The following is a 15,423-nucleotide window of genomic DNA, read 5'->3' as shown; positions in this document are numbered from 1 at the left end:
AATGAAAGATTGCTGGATTATATTTTGGGCATTCAAGGCGTTCGAACAGCTGGTGTTCGCCAATCCGGCATTTGCCTGGGGAAGAGAGGTGCACGGTGGAAATCTAGCTCCATTTGGAGTTTGTTGGACGAACAACTGGGCGCAGTGACAATAGAAGTATGATAGGTACCTGGTCAACGGTACTTTAGTCATCCATATAAATTAAAAAAATTAAGTGATTAACATGCGGCCGACTAGATAATTCAATTCTTAATTGAACAAACAACGTCAAACCTTAGACTGAGAAATTAGAAGGTGTAGTTACCTGGTGACTAACAATATTGAACCTTGAAGCACCTGGCACTGCTGGCACTGACTTTGTGGCGCGAGCGCTTTGTGGCTTGTGCACACTAGTGAGAAAATAGACTAGCGTTTTCAAAGCTGGGCAAGGTAGGTACCTCCCACCCTCCGTCCCGTCCACTTTCAATGTTCCCCGACCACCAATTCTTCAGGTCGATTTCCGACAGTTTCTCCCATCCCATTCCACAACACGCAGCATACGGGGCCGCACCCGAATTTCATCAACTCCATAAACCCATATCATACCGTCTCTTTTTACTCTCTAGATTGCTTCAGTTGATGATACGTAAGTATTTAGTTTCCGTTCACGCACAAATACTGCTGCTGGACATCCCTACCTTCTGTCACTCGCCCGTGTATTTGACATCGAATCCATCTTCGAAGATATGCACACGCGACCTTGCCATCGCTTCTTTCACTGCTTTCAAGCTTCTCCGATGCTAATATCTAGATGGAATCCGTTGTTCTCGGTTTGGCTGACGCGTTGAGGTCTCCTCATTCGTCACGTCAACACCGATCGGACGCAATTCCTTCTCCATCATCTATCAGCCTTGCCTTCATCAAACCATCACTTGATATGCGCCAGCTCTATTGTCAGACCCATTTCGCGTGTTTTATAGCTGTTTATTGCGTTGTTTTGATCGCCCCTTCTAGCGCTGTCCATCGAACCTATATGTGTAGCCTTCTCACCTTGAAAATGCCTGCTAACCTTACTGTCACAATAGCGGACCGAAGTGTCCAATATCAACATGTCGAGCTCACCGGAGCCCAGTTCCGTTAACGGTCACACGTCGCCCGAGACGAGACCAGCTACGAGGACGGACTTGGACGATCGTGCTAGTGAGAGCGACTTGTCAGACGTTCATGATAATAACGCACTTCGAACATCATCCTCTCCTTCATCCTCTGTCAACAACCAACTATCCCGAGATGCCGAACAAGACCTAGATTCGCAAGGTGGTGCCGAGTCAAGCGATAACGACGAGGCAAATAATGCCTCAGACGATGCCGATTTCGATATGGATGACAGTCCTGTACCATCACAAAGTGACGCGCACCATGACGAGACTTCGACTTCCAACAGCTCTCGTCGTGCTCCTAAGCGAAAAGTTACCACAGACGAAGATGATTACATACGAGAGAATCCTGAGCTTTATGGATTGCGAAGAAGCGTATGCCAATTCAATTGCCGATATAGAGTTCTCCTAGCTAATCTTTCACTAGTCTCGACCTACGAAGCAGGCCAAGATCGTAAGTAGAAGCTCACTCTAGAAGCTGTATAGTATTAGCTATGTTACTGACCACCTTATTTGAAGGTTGAGTCTGATGAAGAAGAGGAAGAGTCTGATTCCGACGTCGTTCCTACTAACCGTCGAACGAAGAAGCCTCGTGCGGAGCAGATCTCGCGACAATGTAAGTTATCTTCGGGATGCCTTGAATTTGATTCTATTATTCTTATACTGATGAAACTCGATGTGTAGCTTCTAAACGTGGAACACCCGCAAGACAAACGCCTGCCGACGATTCTGATTCCGATACATACGGCGGAGCTCGTGCTCGTACTCTAATTAAGAAAGCTCGTCGTCAGCAATCTCAGCCGCAGGCTGCGCTATACGCCGAGAAGCGCTGGTCTAACAGACGAGCCGCTCAACAAGTTCAGACATACCACGAGAGTGATATTGATGACGAAGACGAGTCTGAGCTTACACCTAATTACTGGGCTGGTGAAGAACTCGCAGAAGACTCGATGTATATCGAGAAGGTTGTCGGTCATCGCGTCCGAGACGGCGACGAGTTAATGCCGGACGCAACCAGAGATGACTTCGAGTACAACATAAAATGGCAGGGCAAGTCGTACCTCCATAACACGTGGGATACTCTAGAGACCCTTCGCGGGTATCGTGGAGTTCGCAAACTTGAGAACTACTACAAGCGAACGATCGAGTACGAGATCGATCTCAAGTATGGCGGTGACGACATTCCACCTGAAACCCGAGAGCAATACATGCTCGACAAGGAGCGCGAACACGATGCTTTAGAAGATTACACTAAAGTAGAACGCGTTGTCACTCAGCGAAGCGGTGAAGACGGGAGAGAATATTTCGTCAAGTGGAAGGGGTTGACCTACGAGCATTGTACTTGGGAGGAAGCTTCTACAATTAGCGCTACCGCCGAAGACAAGATCGAACAATTCCTCGACCGACAGTCCAGATCGTGGACCTCAGACAAATATGAGTCGAATCCTTCGACCCGAAGCAAGTTCCTGAAGCTTGAGAAGCAGCCCAGCTATATCAAGGGCGGTGAGCTACGAGGATTCCAGCTCACAGGATTGAACTTCCTGTGTCTCAATTGGTGTAGGGCGAACAATGTTATCCTAGCTGATGAGATGGGTCTTGGTAAGACAGTTCAAACCGTCTCATTCCTGAGCTGGCTTCGCAATGAGCGTAATCAGGAAGGTCCTTTCTTGGTTGTTGCGCCTTTGAGTGTCATACCTGCTTGGTGCGATACCTTCAACCTATGGTCACCTGATCTGAACTATGTCGTCTATCTTGGGAACGCCGACGCCCGAAATACTATACGGGAGCATGAGCTCATGTTCAACGGGAATCCGAAGAAGCACAAATTCAACGTTCTCGTCACTTCCTACGAGTATATCTTGATGGACGCAGACTTCCTGAGAAGTATAAAGTGGCAGGCATTGGCGGTTGACGAGGCTCACCGCTTGAAGAATAAAGAATCAAAGTTGTACTCGGAACTCATGAGCTTTGGCGCTCCGGCTAAGGTTCTCATCACCGGCACACCTATTCAGAACAACCTGGCCGAATTGTCCTCACTTCTTGATTTTTTGAATCCCGGAAAGGTTCATATAGACGAGGATCTGGATACGCTTGCTGCCGCGGACGCCCAAACAAAGCTCAAGGATCTTCATGCTGCGATTGCCCCCTTTATCTTGCGAAGAACCAAGGAAACCGTCGAGTCAGACCTTCCACCGAAGACTGAGAAGATCATTCGCGTAGAGCTCTCGGATGTTCAGCTTGAGTACTATAAAAACATCCTGACGAGGAATTACGCGGCCCTCAACGAGGGAAATAATGGCCAAAAGTCATCACTGCTAAACATTGTCATGGAGCTGAAGAAGGTCAGCAACCACCCATACATGTTTCCCGGTGCGGAGGAGAAGGTCCTCAACGGCAGCGAACGCCGCGAAGATCAAATCAAGGGTCTCATCGCCAGCAGCGGCAAAATGATGCTTCTCGACCAATTACTAGCGAAGCTCAAGAAAGATAACCACCGTGTTCTAATCTTCAGCCAGATGGTGAAGGTACTTGATATTCTTGGCGACTATCTTCGCCTGCGAGGGTATCAATTCCAGCGACTTGATGGTACTATTGGTGCTGGCCCAAGACGTTTGGCGATAAACCACTTCAACGCTGAAGATAGTTCCGACTTTTGCTTCTTGCTCTCAACAAGAGCCGGTGGACTGGGTATTAACCTTATGACTGCTGATACGGTTATCATTTTTGACTCGGACTGGAATCCTCAGGCGGATCTCCAGGCTATGGCGAGAGCTCATCGAATCGGCCAAAAGAAACCCGTTACCGTCTATCGTCTTGTCTCCAAAGAGACTATCGAAGAGGAAGTCCTGGAGCGTGCTCGGAACAAGCTGCTTCTTGAATACCTCGCAATCCAGGCTGGAGTTACAGACGACGGAAAGGCATTCAGGGAGGAGTTCAAGCAGAAGGGTCTTCGGATCGACGAAGCTAAGTCGGCCGACGATATCCAATGGGTATTGAAGATGCGATCGCAGAAGATGTTTGAGCAGTCCGGTAACCAAGAGAGGCTCGAGCAACTCGACATCGACTCCATCTTGGAGAATGCCGAGGTCACGAAGACCAAGGTAGACGACAAGATGAACCTTAGCACCGGTGGTATTGATTGGGACAATTTCATGCAGTATACCGATGTTAAGGTTGATGATCTTACTCTTGACTGGGATCAGATTATACCGGCAGAACAATTGGCCGCGATCAAGGCTGACGAAGATAAGAAGAAAGAAGACGAATACCTTGCAAAGGAATTGGAAGCTAGCGCTCCGCGACGAGCTGCACTCAAAAGCTCCAGGCCTAATGGTGATTCTGAGAGAGCTGAACGCATCGCCAAGAAACGAGAGCGGGAACAGCAAAAGCAGGAACGCCTAGAGGAACAGCGGGCTATGCTCTCTGATCCCCGACGGCCACTCAACGAAAAGGAGACCCGTAATCTTATTCGGGCTTTCATGCGGTACGGCTTCATCGAAGACCGTCCAGAAGAGTTGCTGCGTGACGCTCGCTTGAGTGACCGCGATCGTGACTTTATAGGTGGTTTGCTCCATGATCTCGTTAGGATGTCTCGCGAAGCTGTTGAGAAGAATAATGATGAGATAAGAGCTCAGGAACAGCAAACGAAGAAAAAACTGACGAAGAAGGACATCAAAGCCGTCATGTTCGATTTTGGCGAGGTCAAAAAGATCAACGCCGAGACAATCATTGACCGTCCACCTCAGCTACGCCTTCTGCGACGCGTCATTAGAGAATTGCCGGACTTCCGAACGTTTCGACTCCCAGACGCCACGAAGGCGGCACATTATAGCTGTGAATGGGGTTCTAGAGAAGATGGTATGCTCCTCGTTGGCATCGACCGATATGGCTTTGGTGCTTGGGCTCAGATTCGCGACGACAAGGACCTCGGTATGAGCGACAAATTCTTCCTAGAGGAACACCGCATCGAGAAGAAGCAAGAGCGAGAACATGGCGATAGCAAGGGTGCCAAAGCCCCCGGAGCCGTTCATCTGGTACGCCGTGCAGAGTACCTGTTGTCGGTGCTCATCTCGATTCATTCGGATGATGTGAATGCCCACAAGATTGTCGAGAACCATCATCGTAATAACAAGAAGAGTGGTCACGCGATGTCGAATGGTCATAGGCGCCCAGAAAAAGCAGGATCTGTATCGGCCTCACCTGCTCCCCAGAGCCTAAAGAAGTCTTCTCACCGGGACAGGGATCATGATCGCTCTCATTCTCGTGGGGATCACCACCGTTCTCGTAGCAGTATTGGCGACAGTAGCACGCCGAGACCTGATACGAAGCGGAAACATAGCGGAGAAGTGGATGATCGCCGACACAAGCATCGTCGTGTGGAGGAACTTCGCAGATCTGATAATCTTCAACGACAAGCAAGTGAGGACGATGAGGACGACGAGAGGAACGCCCCCGTCATCGAGGCTCTGATGCAGCCGATATGGACCCACGTTGAGAGAGTAGAATCGTGTACCAAGGCAAATATCCCGGTTGCCAAGGCAAGGGCTAAGGTCTTGAAGTCAGAGATCACTGCTATCGGCGATTTCATCGAAGGGCTCAACAAGACTTCGGCTTTGTCACTCGAACAACTAGAGGAGCTGAAGCCAAAACTATGGTATGTTACCGCGAGAAATTTACGTTGACGAAAACTAATCATGTCACAGGCGATTCATATCGAAGAGAATACCTGGCTCCGAAAAACAGAGTGGCAAGCCCGAAAAAGAGAAGGACAATAAGATGACGGGACCACGCTTATCGGCACTTTATCAACAATTGAGTCTACAAGTGAAAGAAGGGGAGAAAAACGGTGATGCTCAGAAGCCCAAGAACGCCGGCGCGACCATGACCAATGGAAGCTCCCGTAGCGAGTCGAGGGCCGCTAGCCAGGGACATTACTGAAAAGCTCTCATCATCAACCGGTCAGACATGGTGATGATGGCGCATAACTAATTGACTGTTCCATTTTTATTGCATTGTATGGCGTCACGGGTTGGCATCTTAGACAGGCGAGGTTGGAGTCGACGCGATCATACCCAACAAAAAGCATCAACGTCACGGGAGACCGGGAGTTATTGGTCGGCATGGCTAAACCTCTCCCTCTTGTCTATATCTACAGAAGCTCTGATCTCGGCCGCGATTAGAGTGTTCTAGAGGAGTTAAGAAACGGGGAGTAGGAGGCAAATTCACTCGAACAAACGTATAACCCAAGGCACGCAAACAAATGACGGGTTCGTTAGAGGCGAATACTCTTTACAGGGACCATACCGTATGTATCCATTGCATATTCTGCAGAAGGAGTATTGTGACATGGCTTTGCAACAGTTAGACAGTTAGCTTATTACTGCTAACCACTACCTAACTAATAGAAATCATGAACTATGATCTGCTGCCTTATGCCCCGACTACTTTCGTCTGGGGCACGTGACATGAGTGATTTGACATGCTTACCTCCCTTTCCAAGTCAACAGAAGCCCATGTCTCTAGAGGTGGGTAGGTAGTTAAATGTGGTCGTCAACTCGCCACGTGGCATGAGAACGCCGCCGGTTTTTTCAAGTCACGCAAGTCATCATATCTCACATTCACTATCAATGGCACATTATGGGTAGAATTCAAGATCATTCGCATTCCGATTATTCTGCATGTACTTTATAAGCAATGGTTCTCTCCTCTCAGGCGAGAGGCAATAAGAACCAGTAGCAAAAGCAATGGAATTTCTTTCTGCTTCAACCTGCCCATGCTACTTGAATTTTCCCGGTCTCGTTTTCGTACGTAATAAAGCGATGCGTCAAGTTTCGTGACCGGATCGTAGCCATTAAAAAGATGTTAGCTATTAAAAGCCATACAGCCCCCATCCCCCAACCCCATTTCTAGGATATCAAACGCCTAATGCCCTCTCTGTGCCTTTTCCCCTCTGCCCTCGCCTTCGAGAGGAAGAAGCCAGATGATGAAACCGACCAAATCGATGAAGCCGCGTTCCGGGAAATGAAGATGTTAAAAAAGGGGTTTTCGCCGCCCCCCCTAGGTACTAAAAAAACGCGACGCAACGTTTTCGTTCCCCCCTTACGATGCCGGTTCATGCGGAGAATGCAACGGAACAAAAGGAAAAAAAAAAAAAAAAGCGTAAACCGGAAAACCCCTTCTAATGCTCCGAAAAGATTTGGCCGTTTGAGATGCTCCATATCACTCCTTTTTCGCGATAGAAGACCCTGATATGACGTTTTTTTTTGTTATGTACAAGCTGATGTGGTGAAAAACGAAGCCTATAGGTTGGGGTCCCTAAGTTCCAACTAATCGATTAAGGACGCGAAACCTCGAGGCTTGGATGTAGGCGAGATGGTGCCGGGAAGTGACAGGCGCGCGGGCTGTTGAGGAGGAGTACTGGGCGGTGCCACCTCGATGCCCTTCTGAGGCACGACGATGTCGTTTCCAGCCGCCTTACTTCGAGGGCGCAATGAGAATTCCTCGCGCATGACGGATCGAGGAGATAGAACTGGCTCGGGCTCCGACTCGAATTCGCGCTTGGCGGGAACCTTGGACGGGGCAACCGTAGCCGCCTTAGTCGCCTTGAAAGTCTTGCTGATCGTAGCTTTAGGAGGTTTTGGCTCCGCCTTCTTGCTCTGCTTAGGCTTACGCTGGGCTGCCTTCTTAATGTCCTTGCGTCCCGTTGTCGTAGGTTTAGACGAGCTCGACGAGCCCAAATCGGGGAACGCAAGCTTGCTCTGCTTCGATTGCGACTTGATCTTGATTGTAGGTAAGGCTGCCCGTACCTTGGGACTAGCAGAGGGTGTAGGCATGCCCTGAACGTTGTCGACCAATTGCGGTTTCGCCTCGAGAGGTGAACTGTCACGTGACTCTTTCTTGACGGAAATACCCTCAGTCTTTCTGATCTCGACCTCGAGCTTAACGCCACGGACGGTCTCCTCGTACATCTTCTCGTCGACAACCACAGCATCGTCGTCGCTCGCATCGTAGCGGGGTAGGTGAACTAGGGATGCGATATCATCACACTTTCCCTTCACGACCAGGTCCCAGCAATTCTTGAGGTCGGCACCGGTAGGCTCAGGATCCAGATTAATCCAGGCTGTAACACCATCCTTACGCTCTCTCGTCACACGACACATGTCCTTGACCATATTGCGCACACCCGGGATCTTCATGCTGGTACCGACCACAATGATAGCGTCAGGTCGTGCTCGGATATCGGCTCGGACAACGTTGGCAATAGACTCCTCGTCCGGGTTGTATTCGTTGTAAAGAACCATTCGTGGTCGTAGTCGTCCGATTCCGTGACTACGCTTTCCGGCATGAGAGGTACGCACGTTGTCTGTCTCCTCACATCCCTTGCAAAGAGGTGCTTCCGGGCCCTCGAAAAGTGACTCATCGAAGTCGCTGATCTCGCTACATTTGGAGCATACCATCTTGCCTAGACCGCCATGAAGTTGAATTGTCTTAGGCCACGGGCCCTTAGTGTTCAACGGAACCGTTGTAGATAGAGGGGGCATAGATGTATCGAGACCGTCAACATTCTGTGTGTAAAGGCGCAATAGGCGACCTTCCTTAGCAAGCGAGGCGATCAGATGGTGGAAGGGAGTAGGCTTCGCATTCCTAGTAAGATGCGACAAATCTCGAACCATCGTATGGAAAGAAGAGGTCGTAGAATCATGCTTGTAGACCGACGCGTCGAATAGGTGCTTTCCGGAGCCCTTGAGACCGTGTTCCTTTGGTAAAGTCGCGAATAGACCCTTCGAAGATCGGAAATCGGGAACTGGTGAAGACAGAGTTAGCATGTGAAACGAAGTGGGAGACACTAAAGGAAAAAGCAAAAACACGCGTAAATACATACTTCCTGCAGATACAGATATTCCAGCGCCGGCAATTACCACAATCTTCTTCTTCTTGCGCAGAGCGCCAGTCAGTTGCTCCAGTAGTTTCTCATCCTTCTCGCTCTGCTGCGAAGCTGCCTTCAAATCAAGGTATTCGGTAGTACGCGGCTTGCGCTCAACGCGACGTCGCTTAGCGGGCGGCGGGCCATCTGGATTTACCGTAATCTCGTTCTCGACCGACACGCGGTCGGAGGACTTCATTGGTGACGCGCTTCCTGGGGAAGTTATCGTTGAAGGCGGCGATGGTAGACGGCTTGGATTGTAAGAAAGTGACGTTCTTGGTGATATTGACGGTGATCTGGAGAGAACTGAAAGAGGTGAAGAAGGTGGGTTGGAAGAGGGAGGATCAGAAAGATCTGACGCCGATGAGAGTGACGAAGTATCCATGTCCATGTCGGTGGGTCTTCGATCCAATATATGGGAAAGAGCAAGATTTCCAAAGGACGGGAAGGCACCGTGGAAGGCACCTGTCAATTATATTCGGAAGTAAGTACTTTAGTTGAGGCAGGGATGATGTCGCCGCGACGACTTGTTATGTTGCGACGATTCGGAATAGGAAAGAACCAAGATGCTATATCATCGCGTTATACCGCAGCCAATAAACATCGAACTATAAACCTATAACACAACTAAAAATCCTATCGATTCTCATGCCGTGCTATCGGCGATAGCAGATTTTCAAAGACTGTGCACGTATCGCGTTGTCGCTGCGATCAATTCGTGTGCGCTTGACGTCCGGTCCGGTTATGAAATGGCGGAGTTTGGAGGTTGTAAAGGACGAAGTGAGATGGGAAAACTCGGGGGTCTCCCGGGAGGTTGGAGAAGGGGGTACCCGTACGGTAACAGACAACGCAGGGCAATGGGCAATAGCGAACAACAAGGCTCCTCTTCCCTCCTCTTTCGGTTTCGCTTAGTCGGCCAACAACGCAGCACAGGTCAGGCAAAGTTAGGCTGTGTGATGATGACTATGAATAGTCTTAACTTAAATAATTCTAGGGCTTCTCCGATCTACTTCGTTTTGCACGCATACTCCAGAGCTTTGGTAGGTATCCGTTGTTTATAGTAATTTCTGGCTGTCTCCTCCCGCACTAACCCTAATTTGATAGTCCTTCTAAAGAAACGGGAAAGAAAGAAATCATGTCAAAATATACCTAATTTGTTTCTTTGGCATGCAAAGTTATTTGAAGTTGTATTTGCCGTCTGAATACCATAATTTTGTCCACCGACAATTCAGCCGTCATAACCCGTTTCTAACTCACCTCCTTTTTCTTAAAAATGCTACCCTTATAATACAACCGAATTGTGTTTATATTGTTCATTCAATGATCGAGGGATCCATTGATGTATTGTGTCCCGTTAGATAATTTGTCATTTGATGTGCGTGGGCAGAGTTTTGCTCGAGTCTTTGAATACCCAGATGTTATCCAGGTGGATAATAACTTTGTTTGAGAACTGTAGATCAAGGCGGCCCCTCATATGCGACGGCCTTTGTTTGCTATGGTGCTGCATCCGCCCTCATCGCCTGAAGTGGCTTGACTCGTCAGCAGATACTTTACTAAACGTAGATGCTGAAACCCGAATAGAGTTCTTAGGTCAGAAGAATTCGACTGAACTAAGAATTATCGGGTACAGGACGGACCTAGTATTTGCGACCGAGAGGAAAATAGGGGAACTTCAACAAGTTTTAATTCTTGTTGCTCCGTGGTTGCCAGGGATAAGTGATGTGGCTCATTCTACAGTTTGAGGCTGAACAAGCCACACCTTTCCCCGGTTTTAAGAGGGTTTAAATGGGGCATCTTACCATTCAAGCCTCGTCTGAAAAAAGTTAAAAGTCAAGTGCCTACCTATGTATGCATCGGATCTAAGTTTGGCTTCAATACGTAATGCCTGCATGAGACCCGCACCCCCCTTACGAAGCTAATATTCTCTAGCCTCCTTTCCTGTCAAGTGGCAGACAATGGATTGGGATTGAGACCCACATGATGAGTAAGAAAGCTTCAACTCCGTTCAGACACAGTCCAGTATCAGAGAGCTATTCACTTATTCAAATTCACACAAACTAACACAACTAACACAATATGAATCAAGATCACTTTTGAAGCACTTGTCTGTTTTGGTTACTCCCAACATCTCTCAAAAGAACTAGATAGTTATATAATCTTCAAACCCATTGTCTGTTTCCTACCCTCACATATTCATCAAGGGCGTTGTACGTTCAATGCTCATCTAACCCCGAATGCCCACGATTGTTATTATTACTATGACTACAAACAATTGACCCATCATCGATATTTAAGCCGAGGTCGTTTGAGAAAATACACTAAAGTCCGGACTGGTATCTCATCTGGAACTTATCCAGACCTTTTATTCAAACTCCCAAATGACTTCTGGCAAGATGCCTCTCATTCTAGAGAACCCCATGGGTGGAGACGCAATGCAAGTTGATTTAGAAGACGTCGATGACCTATTCGGCGATGCGGCGGCCCTTTCCCTGCCACCGCGGCCAGCCAGTAAACGATTGCGGCAAAGATTAGACGATCTCCGTCAGCGAGGTTGCTGCCAGTACCTGCTCATGCCTCCCAATTTTCACCGTCAAGTTGGTCGCTAACTCATTTTAAAGGGGAATTTCATGGTCCAAGTCGGGCACTATTGCCTCCATTTCACCTAATGGACAATCGTTACAAGTACGATTCATTCAAGCCAATGAGAAGGACGCCACCTTTGCCCTGAGTGAACCTACTACCCTTTCACCTTGGGCAAACCTTCCAGGAGGTCCCGTCGTTCATATTTGTTGGGGACCCGTCAATTCGGAGCTCGCAGTTATAGATGCTGTGGGGAGGGTTACCATACTCAATTTCAGCGGGAACCTGAATCGTCCAACGCTATCTCGGAGGTGGGAGGGCGATTCTATTGATGATGCGCAAGCTATCGTTGGCACTTACTGGCTACCGAATTTGCCAACCGCAAAGCCGAGGGTGCGTTCTGATATTTCCTAGTCCGGGTATTATGTTGTGTACTTACTAGAAAATAGGCACCCCCGTATTCGCCGTCTTATGCACCAGCCGTTAGAAATGGCAATGGAAACAATTACCACTTCCAGATGTCCCCTTTCCTCAACACCGGTCCATGGCACCCTCACCCCAGCAAATCTGCACTAATATCTATCACTACATCTGGCATATTCAAAATGTTCTGGCCTCAGAATAATAACAAGTTCGAGGAGACGACTCTAGAACTCGAGAATGTCACAACTGCAGATGATCTCATAACCCACGCCGCAGTCTGTTCAGACAAGAGTAAGTTAAATGAGACCAACATCGTATTCCTAGTACATCACTCGCTAATTATTGTAGCGAATACTCTCATGATCGGTATGGCAACTGCTTCGAAGCAGTTACGTATTGTCCAAGTTATCATCAACTGGAACGTTCCTAAGAACGACGGCACCCAGAATATCCCCCCTGGAAGTCAGATGCTGAATCCAACGCTCCTGAAAAGGCATTTCGCAATTACCAGCTGGTTCCAGCCGGGATCTAATGATTCGCACCTTGATTCGTCTATATCGAAGATTACTCACGTTGAAATGCTACCCCCCATACATAACGGATCAACTAAGGACTGGTCGCCAGCAATTGTGCTGACAGTACGATCAATCATACCAGAACAGAATTCCCCTTACGAACAAGAAGTCCAAAGCATCATTGACCGTTGGGAACTCCTGACAGATCAGCAACAATCACTTCATTCTGCGTTTGAGCAGCTAGGGGCTAGGAGAAATAGCGTCGGGTCTACGCCACCGGTACGAATTACGAACGATCGTATAATTATTCAAGCTAACATATCTCAGAACGGTAGCAGACTAAAGAAGCTAGACTCTGTCGTAGTTCATAAGATCGTGATAGGGGTCAGTCTAATTAGTTTCGGGAAGGTTCTGTGTATCGGTTACAACGACGGCAGTGTGGAACATCGAGACCGGTTTACCATGGCCGAGTTGTATCGCGAACCTAACCTAGATCGCATCAACTCTATCTTCGACGTTGGTTTCTCTCAAAGCGGAGAACCGTCATGTGAGTGTCATTCCACGAATTCTCTTCATAATATCTGGCTGATGATTCAGGTCTGCAAATGGCCCTTTCCCCAACCAATTTCTCTTTGGTTCAATTATGCGAAGATGGCCAAGTAAAATGGAACCCCGTCAACTATACTCTGGGTGACATAGAGTCTATAACCGACAGTAAGTATATATACATTGCTTGAGCTCACTCTAGATGACTTACACTTCTGCAGGTCAAGTTCCCGCCCTAGTTGCCAGCTTCACAATAGCAACGGCTCAGGCTGCCACTGCTAGCACGAACATTGATGACATTCTAGCAGTTGCTAGGAAGTTCGCCAGCAAAGATAGTGAGCCACTTCGTTTCGTTTCGTTTCGATTTAGTCAAGAAAAGCATTTGGCTAACATCAGCTCAGCTTTTGCAATCGATTGGGTAAAAGCTATGGTCCAGATGATGAAATTCACCGTCGATTATACAGAAGACGCCCCTCATGATCATCTAATCAAGAATGGAATCTTGCAGATATTTCTTAGCATCAGCAACTATCTCGGATGGAGAGGCAATTATCAACCTCGACAACCCTGGGGAAAGTTGGCCATGATAGCCCTGAACCTCCGCAATATAGTCATCATGATTACCCTATCAAGCAATCATATAAATATTAACAAGAACTCTATGAACCCCCTCGATGAGCCTGGTAAGTTCATTCTTCTTATTTCTCCTTCTAATCATTATATCATTCCTAAATATATGTTATACATACTAAGCACCATCATTTAGATGTCGTTAACGCTTTGGCCGGCTGCGTCAAGTGGGCTACCGACTTACTTTGCTGGCTGTGCGACTCACTGTTCTGTCTCTTTGACGATGCCAAGTTCATGAGTCTGCTAAAGCATACTCAATCGGCGCCTATGATGGCGTACTTACAGTCGCAAAATGAGATCGCTTTGCATCTAGTTCTATGTTCGGCGACACGCGGTCTACTTTCTGCTGTGTGTCGCCGTATAACGCTTCTCGATACGTTTTCCACGAAAGCCATTAGTTGGTACGAAACTCGCGAAAAGTCTAACGCAAGCAATCCTAACGCGGCTTCTGACCCTCGTGCTACCGCCCACGCGGCTTTATACAACGCGTATCAGAGGATACGTCAGTATACATCTTCTTCACTCATCAAGGCTGATGAATTCGATAAACTCCTCAATGGTCTAGGCGCTGATATACGATCGGCTTACAATACCGCGCTTGCGGTTCTCGGGGAGCAACCTAGGGCTAATAACCAATCGACACAGGGCCATAACCCGAATGCGCCTAAATCCGATGCGTCTCAAGAGGCCATTGCTCGTGGACGTCAGCACTGTGAGCTCAGCATGCTCCTGCTGCAAGCGCCTCCGCCATTCTTTGTCTCCGTTGTAGACAAGTTTTTCAACAAGGAGCTGAAGGAGTTTCGGGCACGTTCCGACGTCGCAAAGCTGTATTTCGCCGATTACTCAATCCTCGAGATCAACGATGGACCGCGTTCGCTAGAAAGAAGGAGGAGCAAGGGTACCCGGGTGGATCTCTTCAAGAGAGTAGAGATCTCAAGGAAGACAAGTCGTGCTCCTGGGAGCAACAAAAATCAGATTGCCTGGAGGGTATGCGCGCGTTGTGCGAGCGTGATGGAGGATTTCCCCATAACGAGCACTAAACCGGGTCTCTCCTTCTTGCTTCGCCAACAGTACCTCTGTTGCTGCGGTGGCCGAATGGCTATCTTGCCGCCAGAAGGGACTAAGCATAATTAGGAATGCCGAGTACTACGGGCACAATGCTGACGCATTTATCGTACAGTTTTCGTTGGCTTTTCTTTAGGGGACTGGGCATACTTCTGGTTTACTGTCTAAAAAATCAGTATTGACCACTCGCAAGTGCGATTGGAAACTTGATTTTTCATGTTGATAAGCAGGGCGTCCAATTCAAGGCTTATACCAATATTAGCAATTAGTCTTCACATTTTACAAAAATATTCAGCCAGTGATATCTTTTATGTACAGGGAAGGAGGCAAAACTCCAGAGTTGCCATCCAAGCGGAGCCCGACTCACGAATCCCGAGACAACGTAAACAGATTAAACCGGATCACGCATTGGAGTTATGCAAGTCCTCAATGGCGACGAAGAAGTTGTCTCACCGCAAGTAGTCGACACGGTGAGGTTACTGGTTGATCTGGACGGCATGTGGCAGATTTCAGCATGCCACGAACGCCTCTTTCTAAGCTATACTCCGTGAGCTCCGATGCATCTCGGCATTTGTGACAACAGGCGAGGAGAAATGAGGGCCGA

At 48.2% G+C, this 15,423-nt stretch overlaps 3 protein-coding genes across 3 annotated transcripts; 2 read left to right on the top strand and 1 right to left on the bottom strand.

Moving 5' to 3' along the window:
- The first annotated feature begins 490 nt into the window (after positions 1-490).
- F4807DRAFT_439273 (uncharacterized protein) lies at positions 491-6,557 on the top strand. The gene is made up of 5 exons (XM_047999183.1): positions 491-625; positions 1,065-1,511; positions 1,564-1,590; positions 1,656-1,752; positions 1,821-6,557. Exons 2-5 carry the CDS (start codon positions 1,089-1,091, stop codon positions 5,816-5,818), a joined length of 4,545 nt encoding a protein of 1,514 aa, XP_047850981.1. The 5' UTR covers positions 491-625; positions 1,065-1,088; the 3' UTR covers positions 5,819-6,557.
- Positions 6,558-7,462: 905 nt separating this feature from the next.
- On the bottom strand, positions 7,463-9,259 carry F4807DRAFT_453416 (DHS-like NAD/FAD-binding domain-containing protein; the record flags this gene model as incomplete). The annotated part of the gene is made up of 2 exons (XM_048000459.1): positions 7,463-8,940; positions 9,019-9,259. The coding sequence occupies 2 exons, from the start codon at positions 9,257-9,259 to the stop codon at positions 7,463-7,465; spliced, it is 1,719 nt and encodes a 572-aa protein (XP_047850980.1).
- A 1,950-nt stretch (positions 9,260-11,209) lies between these two features.
- On the top strand, positions 11,210-15,067 carry F4807DRAFT_232514 (RNA polymerase II mediator complex subunit Sin4). The gene is made up of 9 exons (XM_047994161.1): positions 11,210-11,620; positions 11,679-12,033; positions 12,090-12,354; positions 12,412-12,857; positions 12,906-13,125; positions 13,176-13,292; positions 13,346-13,459; positions 13,526-13,807; positions 13,891-15,067. The coding sequence occupies exons 1-9, from the start codon at positions 11,439-11,441 to the stop codon at positions 14,886-14,888; spliced, it is 2,979 nt and encodes a 992-aa protein (XP_047850979.1). The 5' UTR covers positions 11,210-11,438; the 3' UTR covers positions 14,889-15,067.
- Positions 15,068-15,423: the final 356 nt, after the last annotated feature.

Source organism: Annulohypoxylon truncatum (genome assembly GCF_022578515.1).
Source record: "Annulohypoxylon truncatum strain CBS 140777 unplaced genomic scaffold F4807scaffold_34, whole genome shotgun sequence".
NCBI classification, from domain to species: domain Eukaryota; kingdom Fungi; phylum Ascomycota; class Sordariomycetes; order Xylariales; family Hypoxylaceae; genus Annulohypoxylon; species Annulohypoxylon truncatum.
This window is presented reverse-complemented; position numbering and strand designations above follow the sequence as displayed.

Excerpts from the sequence above, each read along its gene's own strand:
- F4807DRAFT_439273 (XM_047999183.1), top strand. The coding sequence starts at position 1,089 with ATGTCGAGCTCACCGGAGCCCAGTTCCGTTAACGGTCACACGTCGCCC. Across the intron at positions 1,591-1,655 it reads CTACGAAGCAGGCCAAGATC|GTTGAGTCTGATGAAGAAGA; the intron begins GTAAGTAGAAGC and ends CCTTATTTGAAG. Across the intron at positions 1,753-1,820 it reads GGAGCAGATCTCGCGACAAT|CTTCTAAACGTGGAACACCC; the intron begins GTAAGTTATCTT and ends CTCGATGTGTAG.
- F4807DRAFT_232514 (XM_047994161.1), top strand. The coding sequence starts at position 11,439 with ATGACTTCTGGCAAGATGCCTCTCATTCTAGAGAACCCCATGGGTGGA. Across the intron at positions 11,621-11,678 it reads CGTCAGCGAGGTTGCTGCCA|GGGAATTTCATGGTCCAAGT; the intron begins GTACCTGCTCAT and ends CTCATTTTAAAG. Across the intron at positions 13,126-13,175 it reads TCAAAGCGGAGAACCGTCAT|GTCTGCAAATGGCCCTTTCC; the intron begins GTGAGTGTCATT and ends CTGATGATTCAG.